At 40.4% G+C, this 27,921-nt stretch overlaps 1 protein-coding gene across 1 annotated transcript in view; it reads left to right on the top strand.

The window, feature by feature from the left end:
* Positions 1-27,921, top strand: part of lrig2 (leucine rich repeats and immunoglobulin like domains 2) — a 67,093-nt gene that overhangs the window by 14,886 nt on the left and 24,286 nt on the right. Inside the window, exons 2-11 of the mRNA XM_033042304.1 lie at positions 11,005-11,076; positions 11,174-11,248; positions 12,309-12,443; positions 17,013-17,156; positions 18,683-18,826; positions 20,422-20,565; positions 21,379-21,522; positions 23,664-23,744; positions 24,556-24,627; positions 26,788-26,856. Of these exons, the coding sequence (XP_032898195.1) occupies positions 11,005-11,076; positions 11,174-11,248; positions 12,309-12,443; positions 17,013-17,156; positions 18,683-18,826; positions 20,422-20,565; positions 21,379-21,522; positions 23,664-23,744; positions 24,556-24,627; positions 26,788-26,856 (1,080 nt within the window). The remainder of the gene's footprint in view (positions 1-11,004; positions 11,077-11,173; positions 11,249-12,308; positions 12,444-17,012; positions 17,157-18,682; positions 18,827-20,421; positions 20,566-21,378; positions 21,523-23,663; positions 23,745-24,555; positions 24,628-26,787; positions 26,857-27,921) is intronic.

The following is a 27,921-nucleotide window of genomic DNA, read 5'->3' as shown; positions in this document are numbered from 1 at the left end:
TGACAATAAACTCTCTTGACTTGGCTTGACTTGACTTTTCCATGTACCTATCCAGTGTCTTTTCAATGTAGTTATAGTATCTCCCTCAACCACCTCCTCTGGCAGGTCGTTCCATATACCTGCCACCCTCTGAGTAGAAAAACGTGCCACTTCTGGTTTGCTGCTCTCTCCTTAAACATAGGTCTTCATGTTTCTGATATCCCTAACCTAGGTAAAAGACTGTGCATACACTCTAATCCCCTAGATAGACACAAAATGCTGGAGTAATGCAGCGGAACAAGCAGCATCTCTGGAAAGAAGGAATGGGTGACGTTTTGGGTCGAGACCCTTCTTCTGAAATGACGGTGTACTGTATAGTTTTGCGCATCGATAGAAGTGATTGCATGTCAATTTCAATGGCCACCAGCTACCAACTGACTGTTGTCAAGAGCCAGTGATGTCTGATTGTTGTGGGGAGGTTACATGAAAACATCCTGAACTATTTTTTTTTCCGTGACAGTTCTCTTTCTGGTTGTCGATTTGCAAAGTAACTTTTAAGTGGGTTCTCTAGTTCACAGAAGAAATTGTGTAATAACCAATTCAGCCCGCAAAATACAAAAAGAGATCCCTAATTAATTAGTCATGCTATCCGATTCACGTTATGAAAATGTGTTGAGGTAGAACTATCTATCTGCAATTGATTTTTATGTATAGTTTATGGTTATTGAATGAGGAAGGAAGCCCTTAAAATTGGAAGCAACTTAATGGATGTGTATAATGAATTCCTTCCTCTAACAATGTTTAACGGATATCAACCCTGGCTTAATATTATGTTACCGATAGTTTGATTTCCCTCAATAGATATGTGTAGCATACATTCTATTATAATTTGTCATGATTTTCATGATACTTCACACTTGCATCGTCGTACATCAACGCATTAACCAACCTGACCTCCCGGTGTCTCAGCACTTCAACTCCCCCTCCCATTCCGTATCCGACCTCTCCGTCCTGGGTCTCCTCCATGGCCAGAGTGAGCACCACCGGAAATTGGAGGAACAGCACCTCATATTCCGCTTGGGGGGTCCACATCCTGGGGGCATGAACATTGAATTCTCCCAATTTTGTTATCCCTTGCTGTCTCCTCCCCTTCCTATCTCTCCCTCAGCCCTCGGGCTCCCCCTCCTTGTTCCTTTCTTCTCCCCGCCCCCCACCCCCATCAGTCTGAAGAAAGGTTTTGGCCCGAAACGTTGCCTATTTCTTTCGCTCCATAGATGCTGCTGCACCCGCTGAGTTTCTCCAGCATTTTTGTGTACCAACAAAAGCAATTAGTTCTGCTGAGAGCTGCTCAGATTAACTGAAATCTCTGTTTCTCTCAAGCTAAATGGAAAATAAGACTCATCTGAAATGGAGCCCTCAGATCAAGAATTTTCTGAGCCAGTGGGTGAAGAATGAGAATAAAATAGCTGAGTAGCTTCTGATTTTGTTTTTCCTGAAAAAGAATCTCAAGATTTGTAGATAGTTTGATGCAGGTTGAGAGGGTATAATTTCCCAATGACTTCCTTGTTAACCCTCTCAAATTCCCTTTACAGTGAAATACTTGTATCGTTATGTTCTGTATCACTTAAGAATGCAAAAAGTAGCAGTTTAAATTTTTTTTTTTAATGAAATATGCAGTTCATTAGGATGCCATGGGATAAGTAAACTGAATATAAATCACTTCTTTGAAAACATTGAAGATTGCTAAGTGGTAGACTGGAAAATTAGACAATCTGTGACGAGATGTTAGAGCTCAAAATAATGAAGGCCCTTTTCATGCTTGAAATCTGTAGACATGCATTTTGGACACGTGTTATGAGCTTTCCCCACTATCTGAATAATTCAGACACTGATAGCACTAAAAGGCTATATTCTCAGCACCTGTGCTCTGCATAATATCAGTGGTGTGAATAATTTATCTTCCTCTGCAGTTGTGGGGATTGAACAATTGATTCTGCTGTCACTTATTTATTCAAAATTCGAAGCCATAAAAAGCGTCTTGCATTATGCTCACGTTTCTATATAACAGTCTGAAATCAGTGTTGGGCAAACAAGTGAAAGATTTAAAACTTTTGTTAGCAACGTTGTAACTGAAATATAGTTTCAGTTTGCATTTCCCTTGAAATAAGCAGACTATGAAACAGTTTTGTAACCTTTACATTACATTCCCCAAGTATGTGCTTCATTGAGAATGCAGAGTATAAGAAAGAAAACAAGTGGCAAAGAGCAAAAATATATTTTGGGTTGTTCAAACCACTTTGCAACATTCTGTTGCTGCATTACCAGCTTTGTCTGGTGCAAAACAGCCAGGATTATATTGAATAACTAGACTAATTGGGAGCCGTAGGGTCCAAGCTTCACACGGGAGGGCTGGTCCCCCAACGCAATATTCGACCTCTCCACCAATTCCAACAAACACGCGCACACATACACAGTGCAGATAGGAAGTGGTCAAGATTAGACTTTTAATTATATAGATGGTGCGGGCTTACAGCCCAGTTGGCATGGTTGCGCCTATTCATAGTCATAGTGTTATACCGCGTGGAAACAGGCCCTTCGGCCCAACTTGCCCACACCAGCCAACATGCCCCATCTACACTAGTCCGACCTGCCTGCATTTTGCCAATATTCACATCCTATCCATGTACCCATCCAAATGTTTTTTTAAAGTTGTTATCGTACCTGCCCCAACCACCTCCTCCGACAGCCCGCTCCATTCACCCACCACCCTGTGTGTAAAGCGTTTGACCTTCAGTTTCCTATTAAATCTTTCTCCCCTCACCTTAAACCTACCTCCAGTTCTTGATACCCCTACTCTGGGTCTTTTGACAGTGCATTAACCCTATCTATTCTTCTCATGATTTTATACACCTCCAAAAGATCACCCCTCATCCTCCTGCTCTCCAACGAATGAAGTCCTAGCCTGCTCAACTTCTCCCTATAGCTGCGGCCCTCGAGTCTTGGCTACATCCTCGTAAATTCAGATACCTGAAATTCTCGACCTCTGAGGATTTCCAGGTGACTCTTTAGCGCTGCAAAATTGGGATTTTTTCCGACCATTTTCTCCCCATGTGTGGCACGGTGGCGCAGCGGTAGAGCCGCAACCTCACAGCGCCAGAAACCAGGTCTCGGTCCCGACTTACGGGCGCCTATATGTTGCTTACGGGAAAGTATTCAGATAAATAATTTCGAAATTTAAGGCCTAGGGACCTGAAGTCATGGGCACCACTGGTGAAAATTAGAGATACAGGCACTCCCTGGCTTGTGTGATGGGTGAGTTAGTAAACTTGTACTTATGTAAACAATTCACAGTTGGTGGTCCTGTTTCCTGAATGACCTATGTCAGAATAAGTGTTACAGGAATAGGAATACTTTATTGTCACATGTGACTAGGCAGTGAGAGTCTTTGCTTGCGTACACAATGTATACAAATAGCGGCCACCTACGGCGCTGACAAAGTTACAAAGCACGCGGCTCCCGCTTTTGTGACCCCTCCCCAACAGTTCCTCCATGCAGGGTCCCCATTATAGCATTGCAGTTACAGAGTGCAGACATCAAAAAGGTGCAGAAAAATGTTAAAGCTCCTGTTTCACTTGCCTGTAAATTACCTGGTAGCGGCTTTGGATATGTTGGACATAATATTCCACCTATGCATCAGCAGCTTAACATCTGGGCTCTTTTTTTGCAAACTTTAAGATTTTGGATTTTTAAAAATGCCATAATCGTTTTGATATTTATGTATTTTATGGCTGGCTGATTTTTGCACGAATTTTGTGGTTTCTTCTCATTTTGTAGTTTAGTTTATCCTTTGATCCAATGATTTCCCTTGGACCTCCATTCTACTTTCAATTGTTTCCTGGATCTGTTACAATCTCCATGCTCGACTTCGTCACACTGCCCTTTTAATTCATTCTTCAGCGCATCACTGCTTAGGTATACACAAAAAGCTGGAGTAACTCAGCGGGTCAGACAGCATCTCTGGAGAAACGGAATAGGTGACGTTTTGGGTCAAGACCCTTCAGACATGGTTAGGTATGCAGGGTATGCAATCCATTGCCAGACATGCTGTGAAAATATTAGCTGTGTTGAGCATATTTATGCTTCATGTAGTTCCTCCTCCAGTAGAACCATATACCTGCTATAATTTTAGATATTAAGTATCAGGAAGTCATGTTGCAGCTTGATAAAACTTTGTTTAGCTGCACGTGAAATATTGGCACAATTCTGGTCACAGGATGATGTAGAGGTTTTGCAGAGGGTACTTATCAGAAAGCTGCCAAAATACAACATCATCATGTCGACTGGATTGGCAATCACAGCTGAGTCCCTCTTTGCTGGGCCCCCTCTACTACAAACATCGCCAAGTGGAGTGTTGCCATGCTCTTTTGTGATACATTTTCTCTGAGCTGCAGTAGCCATGGTCAGCTCCTTAAAGTAATCCCACAGCCGTTGCTCCATTGCCACTGTCACAAACCTGCAATGTATTATACTTCTGACATCCTGCTATGCTACCTTTCTCCAATGAACCCTAATTCTCAATCCCATCCCTTTTCCTGCTATTCCAATTTCCTCAATTCATTCATGATCCACTACTTTTGTCCATCCCCCCCAAGTCTACTGTTGGCCTCGGCTGTTAATTAACAACAGTGGGTCACTTTGTCATTGTCGATGAAATTACTTAATATGTGAGGCAAACATCTTGTATGACTACATCTCCATTTGTATTATGTGGTGCAATGAGAAAAGAGCTTTGTGCTATGAAGGATTGCAAAACTGACTGTTTTCCACGAATGCAACCCCTTGTAATGTGAGGAATGCCTCTCTTTGTATGTATGCATTAGATGCAATTGCATCAGTGTGGCCCATGCATGGATGTTATAATATCTGAAGAAGGATCTCGACCCGAAACATTGCCAATTCCATCTCTCCATAGATGCTGCCTCACCCGCTGAGTTTCTCCAGCATTTTATGTCTACCTTCGATATTATAAGAGATCCCTGCACTCACTATTTATTCTTGCCTGTCCAGAGACAGACACCAGCGCTTCATATAATTCTGTCATCTACTATACTTGTTAAGAGGATGCAAATTCATTTTGAATCTATTGAACATTTGATTTTGGGGTAATTTAGTTTGGATAAAAGATCTGTATTTAAATACAACACGTTTGCTTAAATTGAAACTTTCGAGGTAGTTAGAACACCTTTTCCATTGGGGAGTTATATTTGGATTGAACCTCCAGTAGATTTATCATTATTTATCCACGGTGAATTGTTTAGTATGTCTATACACATTTTAATTCTCATAGTAATATTAAAAGGATTTACAAGGTTAATGATGTAATCGTATGGGGAAACAAATTCATTGGAGAGCAACGTTTCAAGCTCTGCTCTCAAAATCCATCCACAATAATTGCAATTTTAAATCTCAGCCTTGTTTTCCTAATTCATGTTACAGACCTATCAGGAATCTATCTATATCTGACTTTTTTTAACTAAGGCTTTGGTTTTATCATCTTTTGAGAAAGAAAGTTCCAATGACTCATTATTGGAAGGAAAACATAAATGCTTCACTTTGTCTTAAATGTGTGATGCCCTTATTTTTTAAAGAGTGACATCTTGATCTAGATTCTCCCAAACAAGAGAACATTATTTTCATGGTCATCCTGTCAGAACCCCTCGGGTCATGTTTCGATAAGATTGCGTTAAATCAATGTCTTTAAAGATATTTGGGGGCAAGTTCACACGCCTCATTACAGATTTCAGTGATGCACTAGTACTTCAATGGAAAGAGTAATTTAAAATTATCCCCCTTCATAGTTCGTAATATTGCTCAAGAATGTTGTTTGAAGTTCAAATTAAAGAGCTACTTGAATTTGCTGAAGATTCCTTTGTATAGAAGTGTCCTTAATGATTTTAGACAATGTGGCTGTTCATATTGAAATTATACTGATATCCACGTAGCAACATCGCCAATAGTGTTGAATCATTATAACACGTTTGGTTCTGTTACCTGAGTACTGATAGTGCATGTACCACTGTACTTTTAGATGACACCTGCTTGTGCTGTGTGCTGTTTCTCTCTGCTGGAGCTCCAGCAGCAATGGGAGGGTGATTTTTTTTGCACCAAGGCCCACTGTGGAGTGAACCTATGAGGCCATATCTATTGGTTGCGCACGAGAGCTGACATTAGGTGGGATTGGACAAGCAGTGTGGTAGGAGCTGGGAGCTGCGCCTTGGTAGGCATTGGGAGTGCATACCATCACTGGCAACCGCAGTGCCTGTTCCATGTGTTTGTAGACAACCCAAATCTTGTTAGATCAGGTGAAAGCTGTAGTTTTCCCTGCTCCGTGATTGATTGTACCACTGGAGTGCCAGTGGAGGACTGAGCACGCAGTCGGCATTTCAATGCAACAGCTTTTCAGATAAATATATTTCTTTAAATAGTGCCATAATTAACCTTTTTGTACTAATTCCACGTTTCCAAGAATGCATCCCGAGTGATAAATAAGGTACAAGTGTCAGAAAGTAAATTGGTTATAATAATCTTTTCCACAAAGAAATCAGTGCTGCAATAAAAATACAGGTGCTGAAAATGCTCAAATTCAGGCTGAATACTTGGAAAGAGAAATGGTTAATATTTTAAATCAATATCCTTTCATTAAAAAAGCTGCTTAAAGATTGTGTTCCAAATTCTGCAGTTGTGATCTGGTGCACTACTTTCACTAAGAGGGTGTATGTACTCCTCCCCTGTAAGTATGATGCCATCTGAAGAATTGATTCATTTTCTGTTTACCATTATTCATCAGGCGATGCTGAGGTTGTTGAAATCTTAGCAGACAATTTTAATCTGTTGTCTTGGTTTGAATAATTCTAAAAATTGTTGCAGAAACTGCATTGTTATATTTCATTGATCTTCATGCTTTCAACCCTATAAATGAGATTTTGAATGCTTACTCCATAATCAGGTCTCAAATTTAAAACTGATGATCTTAAGGGACTGTCCCACTGGACGAGCTAATTCAAGAGCTCTCCCGAGTTTCAAACTCGCGGTAAGCACGTAGAATGTATGTTGCGGGTACGTCGGAGCTCGGGACGTCTCTTAGTGGCTTGTAACGCTAACGGCAGGTACTCGGGAAAGCGGTAAGCTCGTGAAGATTTTTCAACATCTTGAAAAATGTCCACGAGAGCCCCGGGTACCCACGAGCGGTTATTACCGTAATTCTCCGAGTTCGAATCGGGAAACTCGGGAGAACTCTTGAATTAACTCGTACAGTAGGACAGCCCCATCAGTTCACTCTTCAGTATCTTGAATCATAAACTTAGATTTGAGTCTACCAGATGTTGAGCATTAGGCTTGGATGTACATTGCTGGGCGATGAAAAGCCCTTTTCAGCTGGAGAATGGAGTAAATATCCATTAGAGTCAATAGATGCTATTACCCAGAGAGTAAATAGCATTTGGCTTTAAATGTTTTGGCTTCAAGACTCCTTCTCGAACAAAGAGGACATTTTTTTAGGGGGAAAGGTTAGTTGACAGCTGTCATGGTCACAGCAATGAATGATAATTAGATGTGCAGGAAAGAACTGCAGATGCTGGTTTAAATCAAAGATAGACACAAAATGCTGGAGTAACTCAGCAGGACAGGCAACATCTCTGGAGAGAAGGAATGGGTGACGTTTCTGAAGAAGGGTCTCGATCCGAAACATTCCTTCTCTCCAGAGATGCTGCCTGTCCCGCTGAGTTACACCAGCATTTTGTGTCTACAATGATATTTGTATGTTCATAGAAGTGCTGTCAATCTTTGAAAAGTCTTCTTCTTGCGTATGGCGTTCACAGCCTAAAGTTGTAGGACAACTTGTTCTATTTGATAGTGCACGCCGGGTTCATTGCATTTGTCGAAACAGGGCAGACCACGTGAAGGTTGTAATCTTCTACCCCTTTGAAAAGTAATTGACTGGGTTGGAAATTGATGAGATATTGAGCCCTGAGTTTACAATTATTAGGTGAAGGAAAGGGAAATCAGCTTACTGAAGGTGGCAGCACAAGTAGATAGGGTGGAAAAGTAGGCTTGCTTTCAATGCCTGGGATAATGTGAATCAGGAAGTCATGATGCAGCTCCATAAGAATTTAGTTAAACCGCATATGGAGTATGTACAGTTCTGTTTGCCCCATTTCAGGAAGGATGTGGAGGCGTTGGAGTGGGTGACCAGGTGGTTTACCAGAATGCTGCTTGTATTAAAGGGTTTCAGCTACCTGGAGAGGTTGGATAAACTGGGATGGTTTTCTCTGAAGCGTCAGAGGTTGAGGAGAAACAATCGAAGTATAAAAAATGTTGAGAGGCATAGGGTAGACAGTCTTTTACCTTCATCTTTTACCAAAGACATTACCATCCAAAATCCACCACGGTGCATAATGGTGCAATGAATGTTTGACTCTTGTGCAGTGCGTGGAGCTGTCTCAGATTTTCTACCTTCTGGGCAATGGACCATAGAATGATTACAAGCCTTATAATTCCACAAAGAAATCTCTTCCTTCATACCTCTCCCACGTTTCCTGGTGAGATGGATTTGTCAAGATCCATGAACTGAGAGAAAGAGTTCAATTTCACAGAACTTCATAATAGCTATAGAGAGACACAGCATGGAAATACATCATTCAGCTCAGCGAGTCCATGCTCACTCAAACACCCATTTTTGCTGATGCTATTTATTTTCTAGGTAGGCTCGAGCAGAACGCAAAATAAATATTTGGAGTTAATGCCTTGTAGTTTACAGATGAGCGTCTGTCAAGAAAAACATGAGCAAAAAGTGTGGACATATTCCAGCATGCACATTAATGAAGACATTGTTCAGACATGTTCATTCTGTCAGCAAGTATGTGCAGATTGTAACTGAGACACAGACTGATTAAATTTATGCCACAGTGGCTCAGTTATCTTTCTTGCTGTGCACTGCTGTTAAGATTATAATGGAGTTGAAGTCAAATATCACATTAGACTGTCAGCACCAGGAGCCGGCTGTCCTCTCTCCAGTCAGAGGTGCAAGCGAAAAAATGCATACTCCTGGAGTTTTTGAAACATCCAACCTTTCACTGAATGAGTAGAGTATTTAGCAGTTGTTGATGGATCACTTAGTTCAACACTTGAACAAGAGGTTCTTTGCTTTATGCAGAATGAGAAACTGAAGATGTGCAACTCAAATATATTGACTATATGGAGAAATTACATCCATACATACATTGTTCAAGAAAGAACTGCAGATGCTGGAAAAATCAAAGGTAGACAAAATGCTGGAGAAACTCAGCAGGTGAGGCAGCATCCATGAAGGGAAGGAATGGTGACGTTTCGGGTCGAGGCGCTTCTTCATTGTTCTATGGATCCATACATTGTTCTATGGATGCTCATAATTGATAACTTGAGAAAATAACAGTGAACTTGTTTTCCTATAAAATGTTGTCCAGAGTGTATGTTTTTAGATTTTAATTGCTTTATATTCTGGTCCAGTATATGTTTTATTAATTGCGCATTTCCAAAAAACACCAAATCATTGTAATACTCTAATATAATAATTGATCATCCTTGTCATATGTTTTTCTTGTCAAGAGGAGCTTGGTTTGAGGCCACTTTTTTTTTAGTGGAGCCCACAAACAACAAAAAATCCAGCCTCTTTTACCATTTAACATTTTACTTTACTATAGTCATGTTAATGTAGGGACATTTCATTACATAATTGAGCAACAATACAGGAGTTTTGAAAAAATGTGGCCAAGGGAGGTTGGAGGATATTTGGAGATTTGTGATGGGTCTGTCCCACTTGGGCGACTGCAGGAGACTATGCAGTCGCCATATGTTCGCGGGTGGTTGCCAGGGTGCTGCCTTCATGGTCATGAGGAGTTCCCGCATTCTGGGAACTAGTCACAGCCTCATTATGATCGCCGTGAATTTTTCAACATGTTGAAAAATTAGCGGCGACTAGAATGAAGCCTCCATGGGAGCAGCGAGAATTCTCGAGCCGCAGGTGGGTCGGCTGGAGGTCCTAGTGGGTTGCTAGGAGGTCGAAGGTTCTCTGAGGTTCTCGTAGGTTGGAGCCGGTGCTGACCGGTGAATTTAATTGGCTCATGGGGAAAAATAAAGGTAAGCAATAGTTTTCAGAATTAAGGATAACGGACTGGTAATGTTAAAGGTCTGCTGAGCTTCACAGCCGTGTATCTCTGGCTTCTACCCTCCCTCTTTTAAAGGACTTACCGTACACTGTGCTTTTTACAGTGCCAACATTCCTGTTCATCACGGCGTGTGACTATCACCTTGGCTTTGCACCGTGTGAATTTTTTAGACGGGGCAAGCGGGGGAGCGCTGTCTAAAAAATTCACATGTGCTGGTGAAGGAAGCGATGTGTGTGTGTGTGTGTTCCACTCTGACAGTCGCCATTCCAGTTCCCGGTTTTTCAGGCGACTGTCGGCAACTTAACAGTCGCCGGCTGTCCACTGAACAATCACCTAAGTGGGACAGGCCCATAAGGATGGCCCAAGTAAATATTTGAATGTGAGGGTGATGTGATTCTAAATCTGGAAGGGTATTCATTATAGGTTATCAAGAAGATGTGTGATGGATAAGGCAGGAAGGAACTGCAGATGCCGGTTTAACCTGAAGATAGACACAAAAAGCTGGAGTAACTCAGCGAGACAGGCAGCATCTCTGGCAAGAAGGAATGGGTGATGTTTCTGGTGGAGACCCTTCTTCAGATTGGATAGTCTATCCCAAACCAGTCTGAAGAAGGGTCTCGACCCGAAACGTCACAATTTCCTTCTCTTTGAGATGCTGCCTGTCCCGCTGAGTTACTCCAGCTTTTGTGTGTCCATCTATGATGGATAAGTAATATTTTGTATGGCTGACATGAACTGCAGTGCAAAACTGAATAGGGACTATCTTTAAATGTTAGGAAGAATTGTTTTTGAGATTGCATTAATTTTTTGGATTATTTTGCAGAGACTTGAGTCATAACCGATTAATTTCCATTAAAGATGCTGCATTTGATGGTCTTGACGGGCTGCTGGAAGTGTGAGTATCCTGCCAATATTTTACATACGTGACTACTTCAAATAATTGGTTATTTAAGCTTAAGAATTTTTGCTAATTGATTACTTTCCTCCTTAAGGAAAATCAACTATAATCTACTCTCCTCAATCCCTCAATTAGGAGCTGCAGCAGCTAACATTACCATGCTGTCATTGTAAGTACAATGTTAGGCTGCTTTCTATAAGATGAAATGTGCATTGACTGTTTTTCACTTGCAAGAGAGAGAGCATTCTGTTTAATTTCTGGCACATTTTCTCCCAAGGAATAGTATGATAATCTTCAATTGCCCACACTGCAATGAAACTGCAACCCTTTTGCAAATATTCCTGTTCACTGATCTACCAATTGCTTTCAATTAGAAGAATCCTTTTTACACTTCTTCTTCTTATCGAGTCCACACACAAGATTAGAAGTTGTTCAGCCAGAGCTGAACACACTTCTCGACATCTGCACAATGGTGTCTGTCTTGCGCTTCTTGTGCTTCTTGTGCGTGGTGGTGGAAAGATTGGTTGAAACAGGGCCGCGACGTGAACGCTCTTTCCTTGGCCCCCTTTTTACACTGACCCGTCAATATTTTTTGACAAATAAGTAATAGATAATAGTTCCTGGGAAAGTAATAATCTCTCGTTCTCTCACATCATATAACATGATACAGTTGCATAACAGTGTAGTAATACATTGTATAACAATACAATTAAAATAATTTGTGCTACATTATTCCAAAATTGTGCTTCAACTGCTACGGTGCACCTTGCCAATCTTTCCTTTTCCTTGCTCATTACTTTGTGATGTATTCAGCAGAAGCAAAGCTTCTTGCACCAGTATTGTAATAAGACATCACCGGTAAGGTAAGATGGAGCAGTGATACAAGAGATTATTTGAGTTTTTAATCTATTCAATGCTTTAATATTTTTGTCCCCAAGTTGGCAACTGCTCAAAGCTGCAAATCTCACCTGTAACAGGTATAGGACTAACTGGTGTTCAGCTTTCCCCCCCCCCCCCCCCCTTGTGAGATTGTCTTCTAATCTTAATTTCTTCCTTTAACATTACTTCAGCCACTGGTTTATGTTCTGTGGTGTTTCTTTTAAGTAATTAAATATGAGTGTTTGCATCATTGTTATTGAAGATTTCAGAAGATTCATTGGGTGTAAGGGAAAATATTCATTAAGAACGAAGAACCTCAGTTTTGATATATTTGCTATTTTACTTTTCAGGACACATAACCGGCTGGCAGAGTTGATTTTGATGGATCTTCAGCCATACAGCTCTTTGGAGACTTTAGATCTGAGTTCAAACATGCTTTCAGAAATCAAAACGACTTCGTTTCCAATAATGCAACTGAAAAACCTGTGCGTAATTAAACATTTCATTACCTTTATTGCTTTATAGCTATAGTGCATCATAACAATGTACTTCAACAGTTTTGTTTGGGCACTACTCGGAATTAGAAAGTAGATAAATGGAATGCTAAACTGAGGGGCCAAATTAGGTGAACTGAAACGTGAAGTCCATGTGGAATAGCTTTGGCATCTATGATAAAGGCTTATTATTTCTTGATATACAGGGATGGATTGATTATGTACAAGGATTCTGTTCTTCTGATCTGTGTGTATATCTCAACCTATGGTAGATTGTATATTTTAATTTTCTGTTTACAATTCAAAACCATAATTGTTTTGTTTTTTTTAAACACTTGTACCTTTTGTAAGAATAAATGATAAATCAATTATCTAAGTAATACAGTATTGTTAAACAATGCTGTGCTGGAGCAACATGCAGGAAGAAGTGGGCAGGAGAGAAGTGCAGTAGTTTTGTAGAGAAGATTTGCCAACAAGATCTTCATTTTTTTTGTTGGATAACAATAAACATATTTTTCATTCTTCCTAACTTGTATTTATCCCTATCTTTGGAAAGCCCCAGGTTTCACCAATAATGTTTTTCTGATTTTCAGATAGGTTAAGGTTTATCATTGTCACAGTGAAAAGCATTGTTTTGCATGTTTTTCAATCTGATCAGGTAATACTATACATAATACAATTAAGTCAAACTCAAGTTCAATGGGTTGATACAGAGCGCAGAATATAGTTCTCATCATTATAGCGCACCACTTCCTGAGACAAAGCCCAATGGTGTAGAGGTGAGCTGGACAATGCCGTAGCTTATGCAAGGACTGATCAGAAGCCTGATAATGGAGGGGAAAAAATTGTCGCTGAATCTGGCAGTGTGGGTTTTCATGTTTCTGTATCTTTTGTCGAATGGGAGATTGTAGAAGGAATGACCATGGTGGGACAAGTCTATGAAATTGGCTGCTTTTCCGAGGCAACGTGGAGTGTAGATGGGGGTCAATGATGGGGTCATCTGTATGTTCAAGAAGGAACTGCAGATGCTGGAGAATCGAAGGTAGACAAAATTGCTGGAGAAACTCAGCGGGTGCGGCAGCATCTATGGAGCGAAGGAAATGGGCAACGTTTCGAGACGAAACCCGGAAGGGTTTCGTCCCGAAACGTTGCCTATTTCCTTCGCTCAATAGATGCAGCCGCACCCGCTGAGTTTCTCCAGCAATTTTGTCTAACATGGGGTCATCTGTATGATGGACTGGGCTACATCCACGACTCTCTGAAAGTTCTTGCGATCTTGGGCAAAGCTGTTCCCAATCCATGCTGTGATACAGCCTGACAATGTGCTTCCTGAGGTGTATCTGTAAAAGTTTCCAGGTGTCAATGGAGATCTGCCAAATTTTCTTAGTCTCCCAAGGAAGTCGAGGTATTTAGTGTACCGCCTTGACAGTTGCTTCAATGTGCTTGGTCCACAATTTTAATGCCAAGGAATTTGGAGTTCTGTACCATTTCAACTTTGTTCGCCATTGAAGCATGTGACCTTCCTCCACCAAAATTTAAATGTTGAAAATGCATTTTGCTCTGCCTTTCCACTGTTCATTTTCTTCCTTGCTTACCAGATTAGTCATTAACTAAATGTTTCTGAATAGGCCTTTTATGTAGCTTGCACTCAGCAAGGTGAGACTGACAGTTTATTGAAGTGACTAACTACCCCACCATTAAAGTATTTAGCGTAACTTGAGCAGAACGTCTTGAAGATTTTTTGTTTTGTTTAACGTTGAAAAGATGTTTTGAGTCCATCTCCAATCACTGTTAAGGTTCATAGTTTTTTTTATATCCATGTAGGAGAGGTGAAATCCCGACTTAGAATGGAGTAGATTAATTGCGGAATTTCATGCTTCTAATTGAAAAGGCACTGAAGTCTTTGAGCTGTGTCCTCTGGATTTCCATATGATTCCAGCCCATTGTGATCGGCTCCATGGAGTCTGCTGCACCATTGTGTTTTTCCAGTCAGTGGGCAAGAGTTCTGAGGGGCACAAGCATCGTTTTTAGCCTGGAACATTTCTTAACCAGTGCTATTTTCAGATGCATGGAATGGCTTATACATTTGATTTCACCTCTGCTCTATAAAGTTTCTGGTGATTTGTAGCTGGTCAAATAAATATTTTACCTTATTACTAAATGTAGATACAGCTCTACATATTTCCAGAAAACATTCCCACTGTTTATTTGTTTCCAGAATCTGAGTGTTATTGGCAAGGCAGCAATTTTGTACTTGCCTAATTACCCGTGAACTGAATAGCTTGCTTTTCTAATTTACAGTCCACTCACTTGGCAAGTCTGGAGCCATGCACGGGACAGACAAAATAAGAATATTAGGTTTGCTCCTTTGAATAACATTACTGAACTAAATTACCTTTCTCAACAATCTGGTAATTTTTGAGGTTATCAGTCCAACTTTATAGCATTTCAAATTCCAAAATTATTAAATGAATTTACATTGCTAGGCTACTGTGGTGGGATTTGAACTGGAGTCTGGTCTGTAGATTGTTATTCCAACCCTCTACATTACTGAAGATTGAAGTGCAACCCTTACTATTTTAACATTCCAATCTCCAGGACTCAATCTGGGCGGCACAGCTGTTAGCCCTGCTGTCTCACTGCGCCAGAGACCCGGGTTCGATCCTGACTGTTTATGTGGAGTTTGCATGTTCTCCCTGTGACCATGTAGATTTCTTCTGGGAGCTCTGGGGTTGCTCCCACAAATCAAAGACATGCGGGTTTGTAGGTTAATTGGCCTCTGTAAAATTGCCCCCAAGTGTGTCGGGAGTTTATGAGAAAGTGGGATAACAGAACTAGTGTGAATGGGTGGAGTGGATTCAGTGGGCCAAGGGCTTGTTTCCATGCTGTATCCTTCAATCAATCAATCAATGTGGCTAGACACAAAATGCTGGAGTAACTCAGCGGGACAGGCAGCATCTCTGGAGAGAAGGGATGGGGACGTTTTGGGCCAAGATGTGGATAATTGGGCAAACAAGTCTGAAGAAGGGTCTCGACCCGAAACGTCACCCATCCCATCTCTCCAGAGATGCTTCTCATCCCGCTGAGTTACTCCAACATTTTGTCTACCTGTTCTTTCAGAAGGATAGACCCAAAGTAGTGGCCAGGAGAATCTTTCTGCTCTGCATCATGTAATCCTACACTGATGGATACATTGTTTAAACAGGAACTATACACGCTGGAAAAATCGAAAGAAGAAAATAATGCTGGAGAAACTCAGCGTGTGAGGCAGCATCTATGGAGAGAAATTATAGGCGACGTTTCGGGTCGAGACCCTTCTTCAGATACATTGTTACTTGATGGATGCATTGTTACTTGCTGAATGGGGCAAGGCTTTAGTGCTTTTTGGCATGCTGGATAATTTTCCCAGATTAAAGCTCCTTCAGTCTCTGCCAATTTGTATTTGTAGTTTAGTTTAGAGATACAGCGCGGAAACAGGCCCTTCAGCCCATCGAGTCTGCCCACGCCAGCGATCCCCGCACATTAACACTATCCTACACACACCAGGGACAATTTACAATTTCACCAAAGCCAATTAACCTACAAACCTGTACATCTCTGGCGTGTGGGAAGGAATCGGAGATCCTGGGGAAAACCCCACACAGGTCACGGGGAGAACATACAAACTCTGTACAGACAGCACCCGTAGTCAGGATTGAACCCGGGGTCTCTGGCGCTGTAAGGCAGTAGCTCTCCTGCTGCGCCACCACTCTGCTCTTTGTGGACATAATGGGATATGTTCTTCAAGTTGTGCGTGCAGACTTCACTTAGGAAAATGGTACCTGTGTGAATCTGAACAGCTTGAAAAGACATCCCCTGGGTGTAAAGGAATTTTATTATTGCTTGTTGAAGTGTTCAGAATGTGCATTAAACTTGTACATCTTTTAGTCGTTGGATAAGTGACACTTGGGATTCATGCTGGAGAGGTTGCTCTTTAACTTTCTGAAAGTTATTATGTGGAGCTATTCTATACATTATATATATATTGCATTAGTTATAGATTTGTACGTGATTGTCGGTTGTTTCTTGTGGTAACGTTAATTTGTTTTGAATGAGGAAAATGCATTAAGCTGGGTGCAGATATGACATTAAAAAGGATTAAGAAATATACACAGAGCAGTATTCAGGCAGCTAATCAGTCTGAAGAAGGGTCTCGAATCGAAATGTCACCCAGTCTCTCCAGAGATGCTGCCTGACCTGCTGAGTTACTCCAGCATTTTGTGTCTACCTTTAATAAACCCAAAACAGTTTAGCCAAAGCTCCTGAGGCCGATGCATTAGCAGCCTTTAATATTGTTTCCAGTAATCCTAGATTTAATGAAGACTTGAATCTTGTTTTGTACTTGGTTCTGAAAATCATGTTATCGCTATGTGCAGTCTGGGTGCAGCGAGCGATTCTACCATCGTTCTCCCTCTGTTAAATTGGAACGGTGGGAAGCATATCTGGTATTCTGATATCTGATATTGTATGAGTAAAAATGAGTTTCATTTTTTAATAACTTAATATCTATCTAATTTACAGACATTTGAACAACAACCGAATAATGGTCCTTGAGCCAGGTTGCTTTGATAATCTCTCCAGCACCTTGCTGGTCCTCAAACTGAACAGAAATAAAATTTCTGTCATTCAGCCAAAGAGCTTCCGGTTGCCTCATCTTCAGTATCTGTGAGTTTTTTATTATTCAAATCGCAGAAGCATGTCTATTTAAAACATGAGAAAAAGGTTACTGCAACTTTCAGAGAAGTAGTACCTTGAGATTAATAGTGACTTGTTCAATGTAAATTGATTGTGTTGGTATTTGAAGCAAGCCAATCTGTTCTAGGTAGAATATGCCAGGCGGTCAATGTCTGTGGTGAGGGAAACCCTGTTAATGTTTTACATTCATGACAAAACATAATTTATGTTAACTGTTTCTGAGTATTTTCTGGGTGGTAAGTATTTTCAACAATTTTATTTTTGATATATTTCCAACGTGTTCGACATAGACATCGTGGCCCAAGAATCACGTTGTCAAACTTGTTGCCCAAAAGTTTCAAGATGTAAAATAGTCATAATATCTATTATACTGTCTCTATGCTAAATTATATAACTATTGAAAAAGTGTATCGATGCAAGTAGATCTTGTTTTTGAAGTGTTATCTGAATCTGCTGGAATCTTAACATTAATTTATTTCTAAAGTTCTATTGTTAAGAATATGCATCACCCGCTGAAGAAATCTAGAGCTGGGAGTTTAGTTTTGGAATAAATAAACCTATTAGGGATGGAGATGAGCAGTTTCTTTTGCATTAATCTTTAGAATTTGCTACCGAAAATATTAGCAGAGGCTGTGGGCTAATGGCCTACTCCTATTTTGTATGATCCTATGAAGCCCTCTTTGTACACAGCTTGTACAGCAGGGGTCGGCAACCTTGTTCTGCATAAGGGCCGGGACGCATGTCTGTGAGCGGATGGCGGGCCACATCTATCACGTGTACACATGGATCCCGCCCCGGATGGCAGGCATCAAATCACCTGTTCACAGAAGGTAGACAAAAATGCTGGAGAAACTCAGCGGGTGAGGCAGCTTCATGCAATCCTTGCATGTCTCACCCGCTGAGTTTCTCCTGCATTTTTGTCTATCTTCAATTTTTCCGGCATCTGCAGTTTTTTCTTAAAACGTGTTCACAGAAGGTGCGCGGCCGTGTGGTACAGCCAGAGCTCGGCCACTGCTCGAGGCACTCGGCCGCTGCTCGGAGCGCCCGGCAGGCCGGATGATTACGGGGGGAAAAGATCCGCCTGCGGGCCGGATGATTTTGGGTTACGGCAGCATAAATAAGGCTCATCCTTAAGCATGACTGAGATAAATCAAAAACATTGCACAATTGACTTGTTCTAGTTCTGTCATGTTAGAACTCCCAAGTGGACAAAAAATTGCTGAATGTAGGTAGAATTTAATTTGCTGAATAAGATTGTCAACATCCAGTCTGGCGAGTACAGTCATATTTGTTACATTACTTATCACTGAAGTGAAATGAGATATGTATAACCATCTATTGCAACTTAGGAATTTGTACTAAAAGTCACATTATGGTGCACTTTCAACCTGTCGCTGCTAACACAGATTTTTTTTTTTTAAATCCTTGTCAATTTTGGTCTTTTTAAGGGAAGTCTTAACCACACAGTTTGAATTTATGTCTTGATATTTCAACAGAGAACTAAAACGCAATAGAATCCGGATTATCGAGAGTCTTGCATTTCATGGCCTTGACTCGTTGAAGTCATTGAAACTGCAGCGCAATGAGATCAATGAACTCAAGGACGGTGCCTTTTGGGGGCTCAATGAAATTGAGGAGTTGTAAGTACTTTTGTAGGACAGTTAAATCTTGTCAAGCCATTTAGGAAAATATTGGATTACTGGAGTTTTGAAGTGATTAATAGAATGTAATTAAATTAAAAGTAATTGTTAAAGCAAAGTAAGAATGCATTAATTTGTCTTCCTCTGATAAGTCAACCGCTTTCTTGGGTCTAGAGCACCCACAGACTTGATTTCTCCTCGCCTGATCTTTGCACTTTTTGATGATGCAACTAACTTGCTGAAATTTGCCCAGTTTTTGAATGTAATATTTGGGCCATAATAGTCTGCCTGGCTGTGGAGTTGAACCTTAATTCAACATGGTAGTTATAGAGTCATAGAGTGGTGCGGTGTAGAATCAGGCCCTTCAGCCCAACTTGCCCACACCGGTCAACATGTCCCAGCTGCACTCGTCCCACCTGCCAGCATTTGGTCCATATCCCTCCAAACCTGTCCTATCCATGTACCTGTCTAACTGCTTCTTAAATGTTGGCATAATCCTTGCCTCAACTTCCTCCTCTGGCTGCTTATTCCATACATCCACCACCCTTTGTGTGAAAAAGAGTTAGCGCCGTTGCATGCATATCTAAACTTTACTAAGATTTTTTTTAAATAACTTTTTTTAATGATTTAGCACCAGGCCAAATTTTGCTTTTCAAATTTGATTGTTTTTATTTTGACTCTTTCAGGAATTTTTGTCCAAATTATTGTGGAACTCAGTTAAGAAAATTATGCTAGCTTTGGGAGACAAAATGGATATTTCATTTCTGTTTTCGTCCCTTTCTCTTTGCTTTTTAAGTGTCATAAAAACTAGCCCTTTGACAATGCATTTGATCATCTGTCCGAATGGATTGGTTGTAAAATGTTAATTCTGCTGTGAAGCATTTGTGTACATGATCTTTAACTTACAATTGTTTTATAGTTAATATGAAATAAACTGTGTAGTCCAGACTTTTTTTAAATGGTAAATAATAGTAGCATTATGAAACTCGTGCAAGGGCTCTTTCTTTTGCGACTGGAATGGTATTGACATTTTTCCCTAAATTGTAGTAAATCCTTGTTTTTACGGGTCGGCGGTGGTGGCAGGCACGACGAGGAAGCAGCTGAGGAAGTTGTGTGGGTCGGCAGTGGCATTGGAAGCCCGGCCTGGAAGTGACTGGGGAGTCGGTGTGGGCTGGGGGTGGTGTAGGCAGCCTAGCCGGGAAGGCAGTGCTGGCCAGGGGTGACCTTGGCAGCCTAGTCTGGAAGCGGCCACGGAGGCAGTGTGGGCCAGGGCCGGCATCGGCAGCCTAGCCTGGGAAGGACTGGGGAGTTGATGCAGGCCAACGGTGGTATTGGCAGCCTGGCCAGGAAGTGACTGGGGAGGGGGTATGAGCCTGGGGTGGTCTTGGTTGCCCGGCCTGGCGAAGGTCAGTAGTCCATCCGTTGTAATCAAAATCCGTTATAAAAAGAGGTCCGTAATAACTAAAAGGTTTATTGTAGTATGTTTAAGTGTGCTTTTTATCGTCTTTTTGCCCAAATTATTACACGACTTGAGTTAAGAAAAGTTATGCTAACCTCAGGGGGGAACAAATGGATGTACTTATTCTCTGTTTTAGGGACTTGGAACACAATAATTTGACCGAAGTTACCAAGGGCTGGCTGTATGGCCTCAAACTCCTGCAACAGCTGCACCTGAGCCAGAATGCCATTGCCAGGATAAGTGCTGATGCCTGGGAGTTCTGTCAGAAACTGACTGAGCTGTGGGTTTGTTTCATTCTTCCTTCATCCTTCTGATACTACATGGCTTCATGTAGAATCATGTTTTTAATTACTGTAGACGATGGTTTCAGCCACTGAGTTAAGAAAAGTTATGCTGGCTTCAGGGGGAGCAATGGATGTTTATTTTCAGTTTTCCTCCGTTTCTGCCTCTCTTTGGTTTTTAAGTCTTGAAAACGAGCCCTTTTCATTTGGTCATTTGTCCGAATGTATTGGTTGTGAAATTTCAAAGCTGATGTGAAACATCTGTGCATACACGATCTTTAACTTCAAATTGTTTCATAATTAATATGAAATAATGATCTGTGTGCTCCAGTTTTTTTTAAAAGGAGAAATAATAGTGGCATTAAGAAACTGATGCCAGTACTTTCTTTCCTCACTGGTATGTTATTGAAGTGTTTACTCAAAGTAGTCTGTTTTGGTATGCTTTTTGTGATATAAATCCGGGCTGTCTATCTGCACTCTGCCTTTGAACTAGTTTATTTTCCTGTGGGTATAGACGGGTTCCTGCATGGATTGTTCTTCTGACATCACCATTTCATGTCAAGAACGTAATAAAGGGTTTGAAATGCAGTAAGTGCTCCAGAACCTCCAGGTTTAACAAGGAAAATGCCAATCGACATGGCTCAATTAAAAAAAAAAAATGTTTCCCCGGTTTAAATCTTCTATAATTAATATTGACTGACATGCGCAGTGTTGTACGTCTGAATTATGAATGATCAAGTTATTGTAAATAAGGTGGTGGAGTAGTATTAAAATAAGCTGCAACCTCAATAATTTTGTGCATTTTATTTTAGGGACATGACCCATAACCAGTTGACTCGTTTAGATGAGTCTACATTTATGGGTTTGAAATTGCTTGAGAATTTGAACATGGGAGACAACCGAGTGAGTTACATCGCTGATGGAGTTTTTAACGGCTTGTCTAACCTGCTCACGCTGTAAGTATGCGGAATAAATAAGGTTGTTCAATAAAGGAACAAAAATGTATCATTTACACATCACATCCCAAAATCTGTACCTTTAACTTATCTAAGTTTTTTGGTAACACATAATGCAGACCTAAACTTGCAGTGGGCATGGAAATCATTGCTGAATGGAACTTGTCCTCTATCTCAGTCATTATCGACTACAATGGATAGTGAACCTCTCTTGCTGTGGTTTTTGTTACAAACACAGGTCATTGATGAACATTTTCTGTGAATATCAGGAACAAAATTTGCACTGAAGGAAAATGGTGCTTCAAGTTTTCTATCTGAGGTGCATAGTTTTATTTGCAATATGGCGAAAACTGCAGAGGTTGGAAAGTCCTGTGGCGCATATAGTAGAAATTCGACTGTCAGCATTCATTTGGCTCCTGATCCGTAAATAGTTATTTAAAATTTACAGGAAAATAAATTGGTACCAAGTTGCATTAAGAATGGAGTTGCCAACTATTCAATAAAAAATGCAAAAAATGTTTTACTCTACTGTATCTATTGCCATATACCAAATTATTCCTTCCTCCTCTTCCCCCTTCCGCACCCAAGTAATTTGTAAATTAAACTTCACCGTTGAAATACTGAACTGGGTTGATGTTTTAAAAAGTCCTAAATTAAACTGAATGGGATTGTGTAATGGGAAATTTTTGTCCCCTGATTTAACCATTAGTATATACGTAATCACAATTAATCTAGATTGGTTCAAAGTGCTTCAAAACAGAAAGGGAACAATTTAACGTGTGTTATTTTGACTATGGGGGCAGGGTGTAAAAATAAATGGCTGGTAAGTTTCTTCAGTTCAGGGTCACCAAGCATATTCACATTCCAGGCATTACTGATTAACAAGGCTCCAGCTATTGATGCCTGAGCAGCTGTGTGGAAAAGGGAAAACTAATTGATCAGGGCAAGGGTAAAAGAGTAGAAACAGAAGACAGATACAAAATGCTGGAGTAACTCAGCGGGTCAGCCAGGATCTCTGGAGAAAAGGAATAGGTGACGTTTCGGGTCGAGATTCTTCTTCAGACTGTTCTAACATCTTTTGTCAAAATAAAGTTGGTAATAACGCTAAATGAAATAGCTTTTGTTTAAACATCAGAATTTTACAATTTGAATCTCAATGTGGTAGAATTGGAAGCTTGTGGTAATCATGGGATATGGGGGGAAAAGCAGGAACAAGGTACTGATTTTGGATGATCAGCCATGATCATATTGAATGGCAATGCTGGTTCGAAGGGCTGAATGGCCTACTCCTGCACCTATGTTTTTATGTAATGCCTTTGGTCCACAAAGGCACAATCTCATGTCAGAGATGCAACGTCCTTGGGCCTCTGAACACAGGCGTTCTATTCTCAAAGCACAAATTGAACAGAGGAAACTAACTTCACACCAGATTTCTGCTACGAATGCCATTGACAAACATCAAAGATGCATTGCCCATTTGCCACAGTATTTGCATACAATATATACAGCTTTAAAACTGAAAGGAAAATATTCAATATTTTCATTCTGAAATTCACCAATTTCTCCCTAGTTCCGACTAAAAATGTCTGGAAAAAGTATCTCCCCAGGCACAAGTTTTATAAAGAGTCTTTAAGTTCTGGGATTCTGATACAAACGTCTTGGACTCGCTGCACTGTTTTCTGTTCCTGCAGTTGTTCACTCTACTCTATCTTTTATGGACATGGTAAAAATATATATTTTAATTATACCTTGCAAGAAAAGACTTCCCCCAAAAGCAAAGTCAGACTTTAAAACTTAAGTGTGTTTCATAACTTGAAGTTAATAGTGCTTGTAGTTTAAAAACAAGAACCAGTGCAGATCTATTTAGTCACATGCCTTTAACAAGAATGTTTAGCCTGTTTTTGTCTATTCTGGTGATATTCATTGTGTTTCATTCATTCTGACTCTTCACATTCTCAGAATTTATGCTCAGACCTCTTATGATGATATCGGTCATCAAGAACAGGACATGTTCAATTAATTTGGCTGTCTGATCCATATTTTAAATGGGGCTTTAAAAATTCAAAGCTGTGTTCTTATGAATTTGCTAAACTTTCCCATACTGTTTGTAAAATCTAATAAAGGTGCGTTTGTTCCTACAGTGATCTGAGGAATAACGAAATCTCATGGGCGATTGAGGATTCAAATGGTGCTTTCACTGGATTAGACAAGCTGCAAAATTTGTATGTATATTGTGATTATGTACCTTCCTATTATGTTGCATTTTTGTGTTGGCCTCCGCTTTTTCCCACTACAATAGGTGTTCTCCCTCAAAGCTAAGAATTTCAAAGTTAATCCATATTTGTGCTGATTATTTTCCATCCTCTTTCCTCCTATCACCCCACACAAGATATTGCTCAAATTAAGCAGAGTAATATGCACGTATAGCATTTTTACTGAACTGCTTAAGTGAAGCTGTATCCAATTTGGCTTCCTCCAGGCCTAATGTCCTTTCCTGTAAGCAGACGTGTCTGAGGTTTAATAACAGCTTCAATGTTATGTTGCGGTGATCATTTGAACACACGCATTCTCTCAGTTTTAAAACCTCATCTTATGGTCCGATGCCTTATCCAGTGGAAATTTTGATTTGAATTAAAGTGTCCACGATGTTCTGGTAAATGACCAATAAAGCAAAGTTAGTTTGAGGTACAAAAAGATCATCAGTTTGGATACTCAAGTACAAATCAGTTGTAACAACAAAATTGCAGCTCTGTCTAAGGCATTACTTTGGTAAGAAACAAACAGCTGTTCTGTTCAGTGTTGACATTATTTTGCCTATTAAATCATTTTTGCCACCACCAAGATCCAGCTTTTGTTGGAACATTGAATTATGAATGCATTTGTCAGCAGCTGTAATAAGGAAGACATAACCTAGCCCAAATTGCATGTTGTGACTCCTAAAATCTGAACAAAAGGAACTACCAGTTTGTTAGACAACTTTTGAAATGCACAGTGTTAACTGTCATCTGTCAATTGTCTCTTTATACTTTGTAGGATTCTGCAGGGAAGCAAAATAACGTCCATCACAAATAAAGCATTTTCTGGACTAACAACCCTTGAATACCTGTGAGTACAAATACATTTCAATTCACTGGCAATTAAAATGAGAATACCATAAATATATATTGAAATTACCACATTCTGCTTTCATTTACTAAATCAGAAAAATAAAGTGTTGTTTATAGTTTTAGAGATACAGCACGGAAACAGGCCCTTCGGCCCACCAAGCCCGCACCGTCTAACAATCACCTGTACACTAGTTCTATCCTTCACACCAGGGACAATTTACAATTATACCAAGCCAATTAACTTGCAAACCTATAGGTCTTTGGGGTGTGGGAGGAAACTGGAGATCTCTGAGAAAACCCACGGGGAGAACGTACAAATTCCGTACAGACAAGCACCCTTAGTCAGGATCTAACCCAGGTCTCTAACCAGGATCCCCAGATAAGGCAGCAACTCTACCGCTGCGCCACTGTTATGTGCTGGTTTTCCTCATTGTTGCCGTTTGAGTCAAATAGTTCAGCTGATATGGTGGCCCTGAAATAACTATGTTAATTCAAAATCACTATTGCCTACTTGGAAGTGAAGGAATTAATCATAAGATGCTTTTCTCAGCCCATATGTTCTGTCTGTTTTTTAGCATTGAAAAATAGACTAGTTAACACAATAGAGCTGTTGGCTTCAGTGGCGGATTTTAAATCCTGATCTCTGTGAAGCTGCTGTCTATGTGAAGTTTGCCTATTCTTCCTGTGATGGCATGGTTTATCTCCAGGTACTCTGGTGTCCTTCCACTTCCTGAAGACGAGAGGTAATTTACAAATTGCCTTAATGCGTGAATAGTAGTATCAAGGTAGTTTATGGGAATATACGAAGAATAAAATGGAATTATGGTAAAAGGTTGCTTGATAGTTAGTACAGACTTAATCATCCAATCATCACTGTTTCCATGCTGTATGATTCATTAGCTCCATTTTTCAAAATCTATTCACTTATTTAGACTTTGAAGACTACTTTAATAAAATGTTTGTTCATACGAGCAGGTACAAATCATGTGAAGAGCGGAAGTAGTACTCTCACTGTTCCAACTAAGTCACCTTCCTTCAACTGCTTCAGTTCTTTGTGTTGGGGAGGTGTTGCTGACCTTTCACAAGCATGAGAGACACTTTGTTATAGAACAGCAAAAGAACAGTCCCTTCGGCCCACAGTGTCTGTGCCAAACCTGCTAAGACCATCTCTTATCTTCCAGCAAATAATCCGTATCCCTACATTCCCTGCATATTTAGTTGCCTATATAAAAGCCTCTTAAATTCCACTATCATGTTCGCCCCCTACATTTGTTTCCTTCCTGGGGGGGGGGGGGGGGGAGGTTCTGATTGTCTACCCAATGATTCTAATAATTTTACATACTTCTATCAGCTCTCAAGGCAGCCTCCGGCGTTCCAGAAAAAAACATCCTAAATCTGTCCCTATAGCTAATGTCCCCTAATCCATGCAACATTCTGGTAAACCTCTGCACCCTTTCATTTGCCTGTACATCCTTCCTGTAATGGGACGACCAGAACTGCACATAATATTCCAAAAGTGGCCTAACCAAAATCCTTTAAAGCTACATGCTGATGTCCTGACTCTAGTGCTTAATACCCTGACCTCTGAAGGCAAGCATATGCCTTTTTTACCACTCTGTCTATTTGTGTTGCCACTTTCAGGGGGTTGTGGACTTGGAGCCCAAGATCTCGCTGTACATCAACGCAGTTGATGGTCATGCCATTAATTGCATGTTTTCGCCTTGCATTTGACCTCCCATAGTACAACACCGTGCACTTGGGCAGAGAAATGGCAGATGTTTAATCTGCTTGTTTCTGTTGCTGATCTTTGATCTATTTTGATGTATATGTTGTATATCTTGATACCCTTCGTCACAGTCTGTGACCCCAGCAATCTTGGTGCCACCTGCAAACTGACTAACCAACCTGTCTACATTTCTTCCAGTCATGCGTATATCCCACACAGCAGAGGTCTCCACACAGATCCCTGTGGAACTCTGCTGCTCATAGAACTCCAGCCTGAAATTGTCATTCCAAGGCAACCCTCTGTCTATCAGTAGGCCAGTTCCAAATCCATACAAACAAGTCACTGTTAATCTCGCTGTTATGTTAAAATCCTGTGCAATTGTGTCTATTCCCTTTAGCTTCTATTTAAACAGTTTTATTTCCTTCCTTTTAGAGACTTGAGCAATAATGCCATAATGTCACTTCAAGGAAATTCTTTTTCTCAAATGATACTTAAGGAAATGTGAGTATTTAAAATCATTCTAGTCAATTAAAACTGCACGTTAATTTAATTAGAAAGCCTCTTCCTGATTAAATATGCTCTTCAGTCATGCGTTAAGCCTCCACCTAGGTATCTTTATTGTCAATTAATGCAGAAAAGTGACACTGGGGTGGAGATAGGATGTGGATGTGGGCAATGAATTATGGATATTCTACATATAAATGAGAAATTGATTTTGGCAACCCAGGGTGCTTTGAAAGAGTGCATGAGTATTGAGAGCTGTAATGAGAGGTGTGATCAGATAGGAAAATAAAATGTATCTTTTGCTTGGTTAGTCCATCATATACTGAGGTTCAAGTTGTCCAATTGAATTGTTAATGTTTACCAATGAAGATGCTGGTGAGAGTGGGGAAAGGCGGTGTTTCCAGTGTGGTATTTTATGTAAAATTACCCCTAATTGGAGAGCATTAATATAGACACCTTCACACATGTTATTTCAACGCTTTAATTACTTTGTCAACAGGAGTTGCTTTATAAATTTAATTGGATAACTAGTGAGGTTTATAAATTAAAAGCTTTGAAGTTTGACTTTTAAAACACACAGGAATAAAAGGAAGTAATTCAGCTTCTAAATCCTGTAATGCCATTTGTTGGATTGTGGCTAATCAGTTAATGTTTTACCTGGCTTGCTGCTCTATCCTTTAATGCTTTAACCCAGTGATTCCCAACCTGGGGCCATGGCAAATTTCAGGGGGGCCACAGAAAAATTTGGGGATTTAGGGGGCCACAGGTTCAATGAAGGGGGCCACTTTTTTCCCGCTAATTATGTCAGGGAGGGGGCCACAGAAAAATTTAAGAGCCCAAGGGGGCCATTGCTTTAACCCAACCATAAAAAGAAATGGTAACTAAATGATTGTTGGTTTCCCACCTCTAATCTGGATGAGGTATTGAGCGAAAGGTAGGTCATGAACCTCCATTGTATTTTCTGGGTGAAGGTTTTTAGTTCTGATTGATGTTCAACATATTCTCTGCTGATGCCTTTGATTTGCTGTGTGATACATTTGACATACGATGGGAATGCTCCTT

The sequence above is a fragment of the Amblyraja radiata genome, chromosome 24 (assembly GCF_010909765.2).
Source record: "Amblyraja radiata isolate CabotCenter1 chromosome 24, sAmbRad1.1.pri, whole genome shotgun sequence".
In the NCBI taxonomy this organism is placed as follows: Eukaryota; Metazoa; Chordata; class Chondrichthyes; order Rajiformes; family Rajidae; genus Amblyraja; species Amblyraja radiata.
Note: the sequence above shows the minus strand (reverse complement) of the source record. Positions and strands in the feature narration are given on the sequence as shown.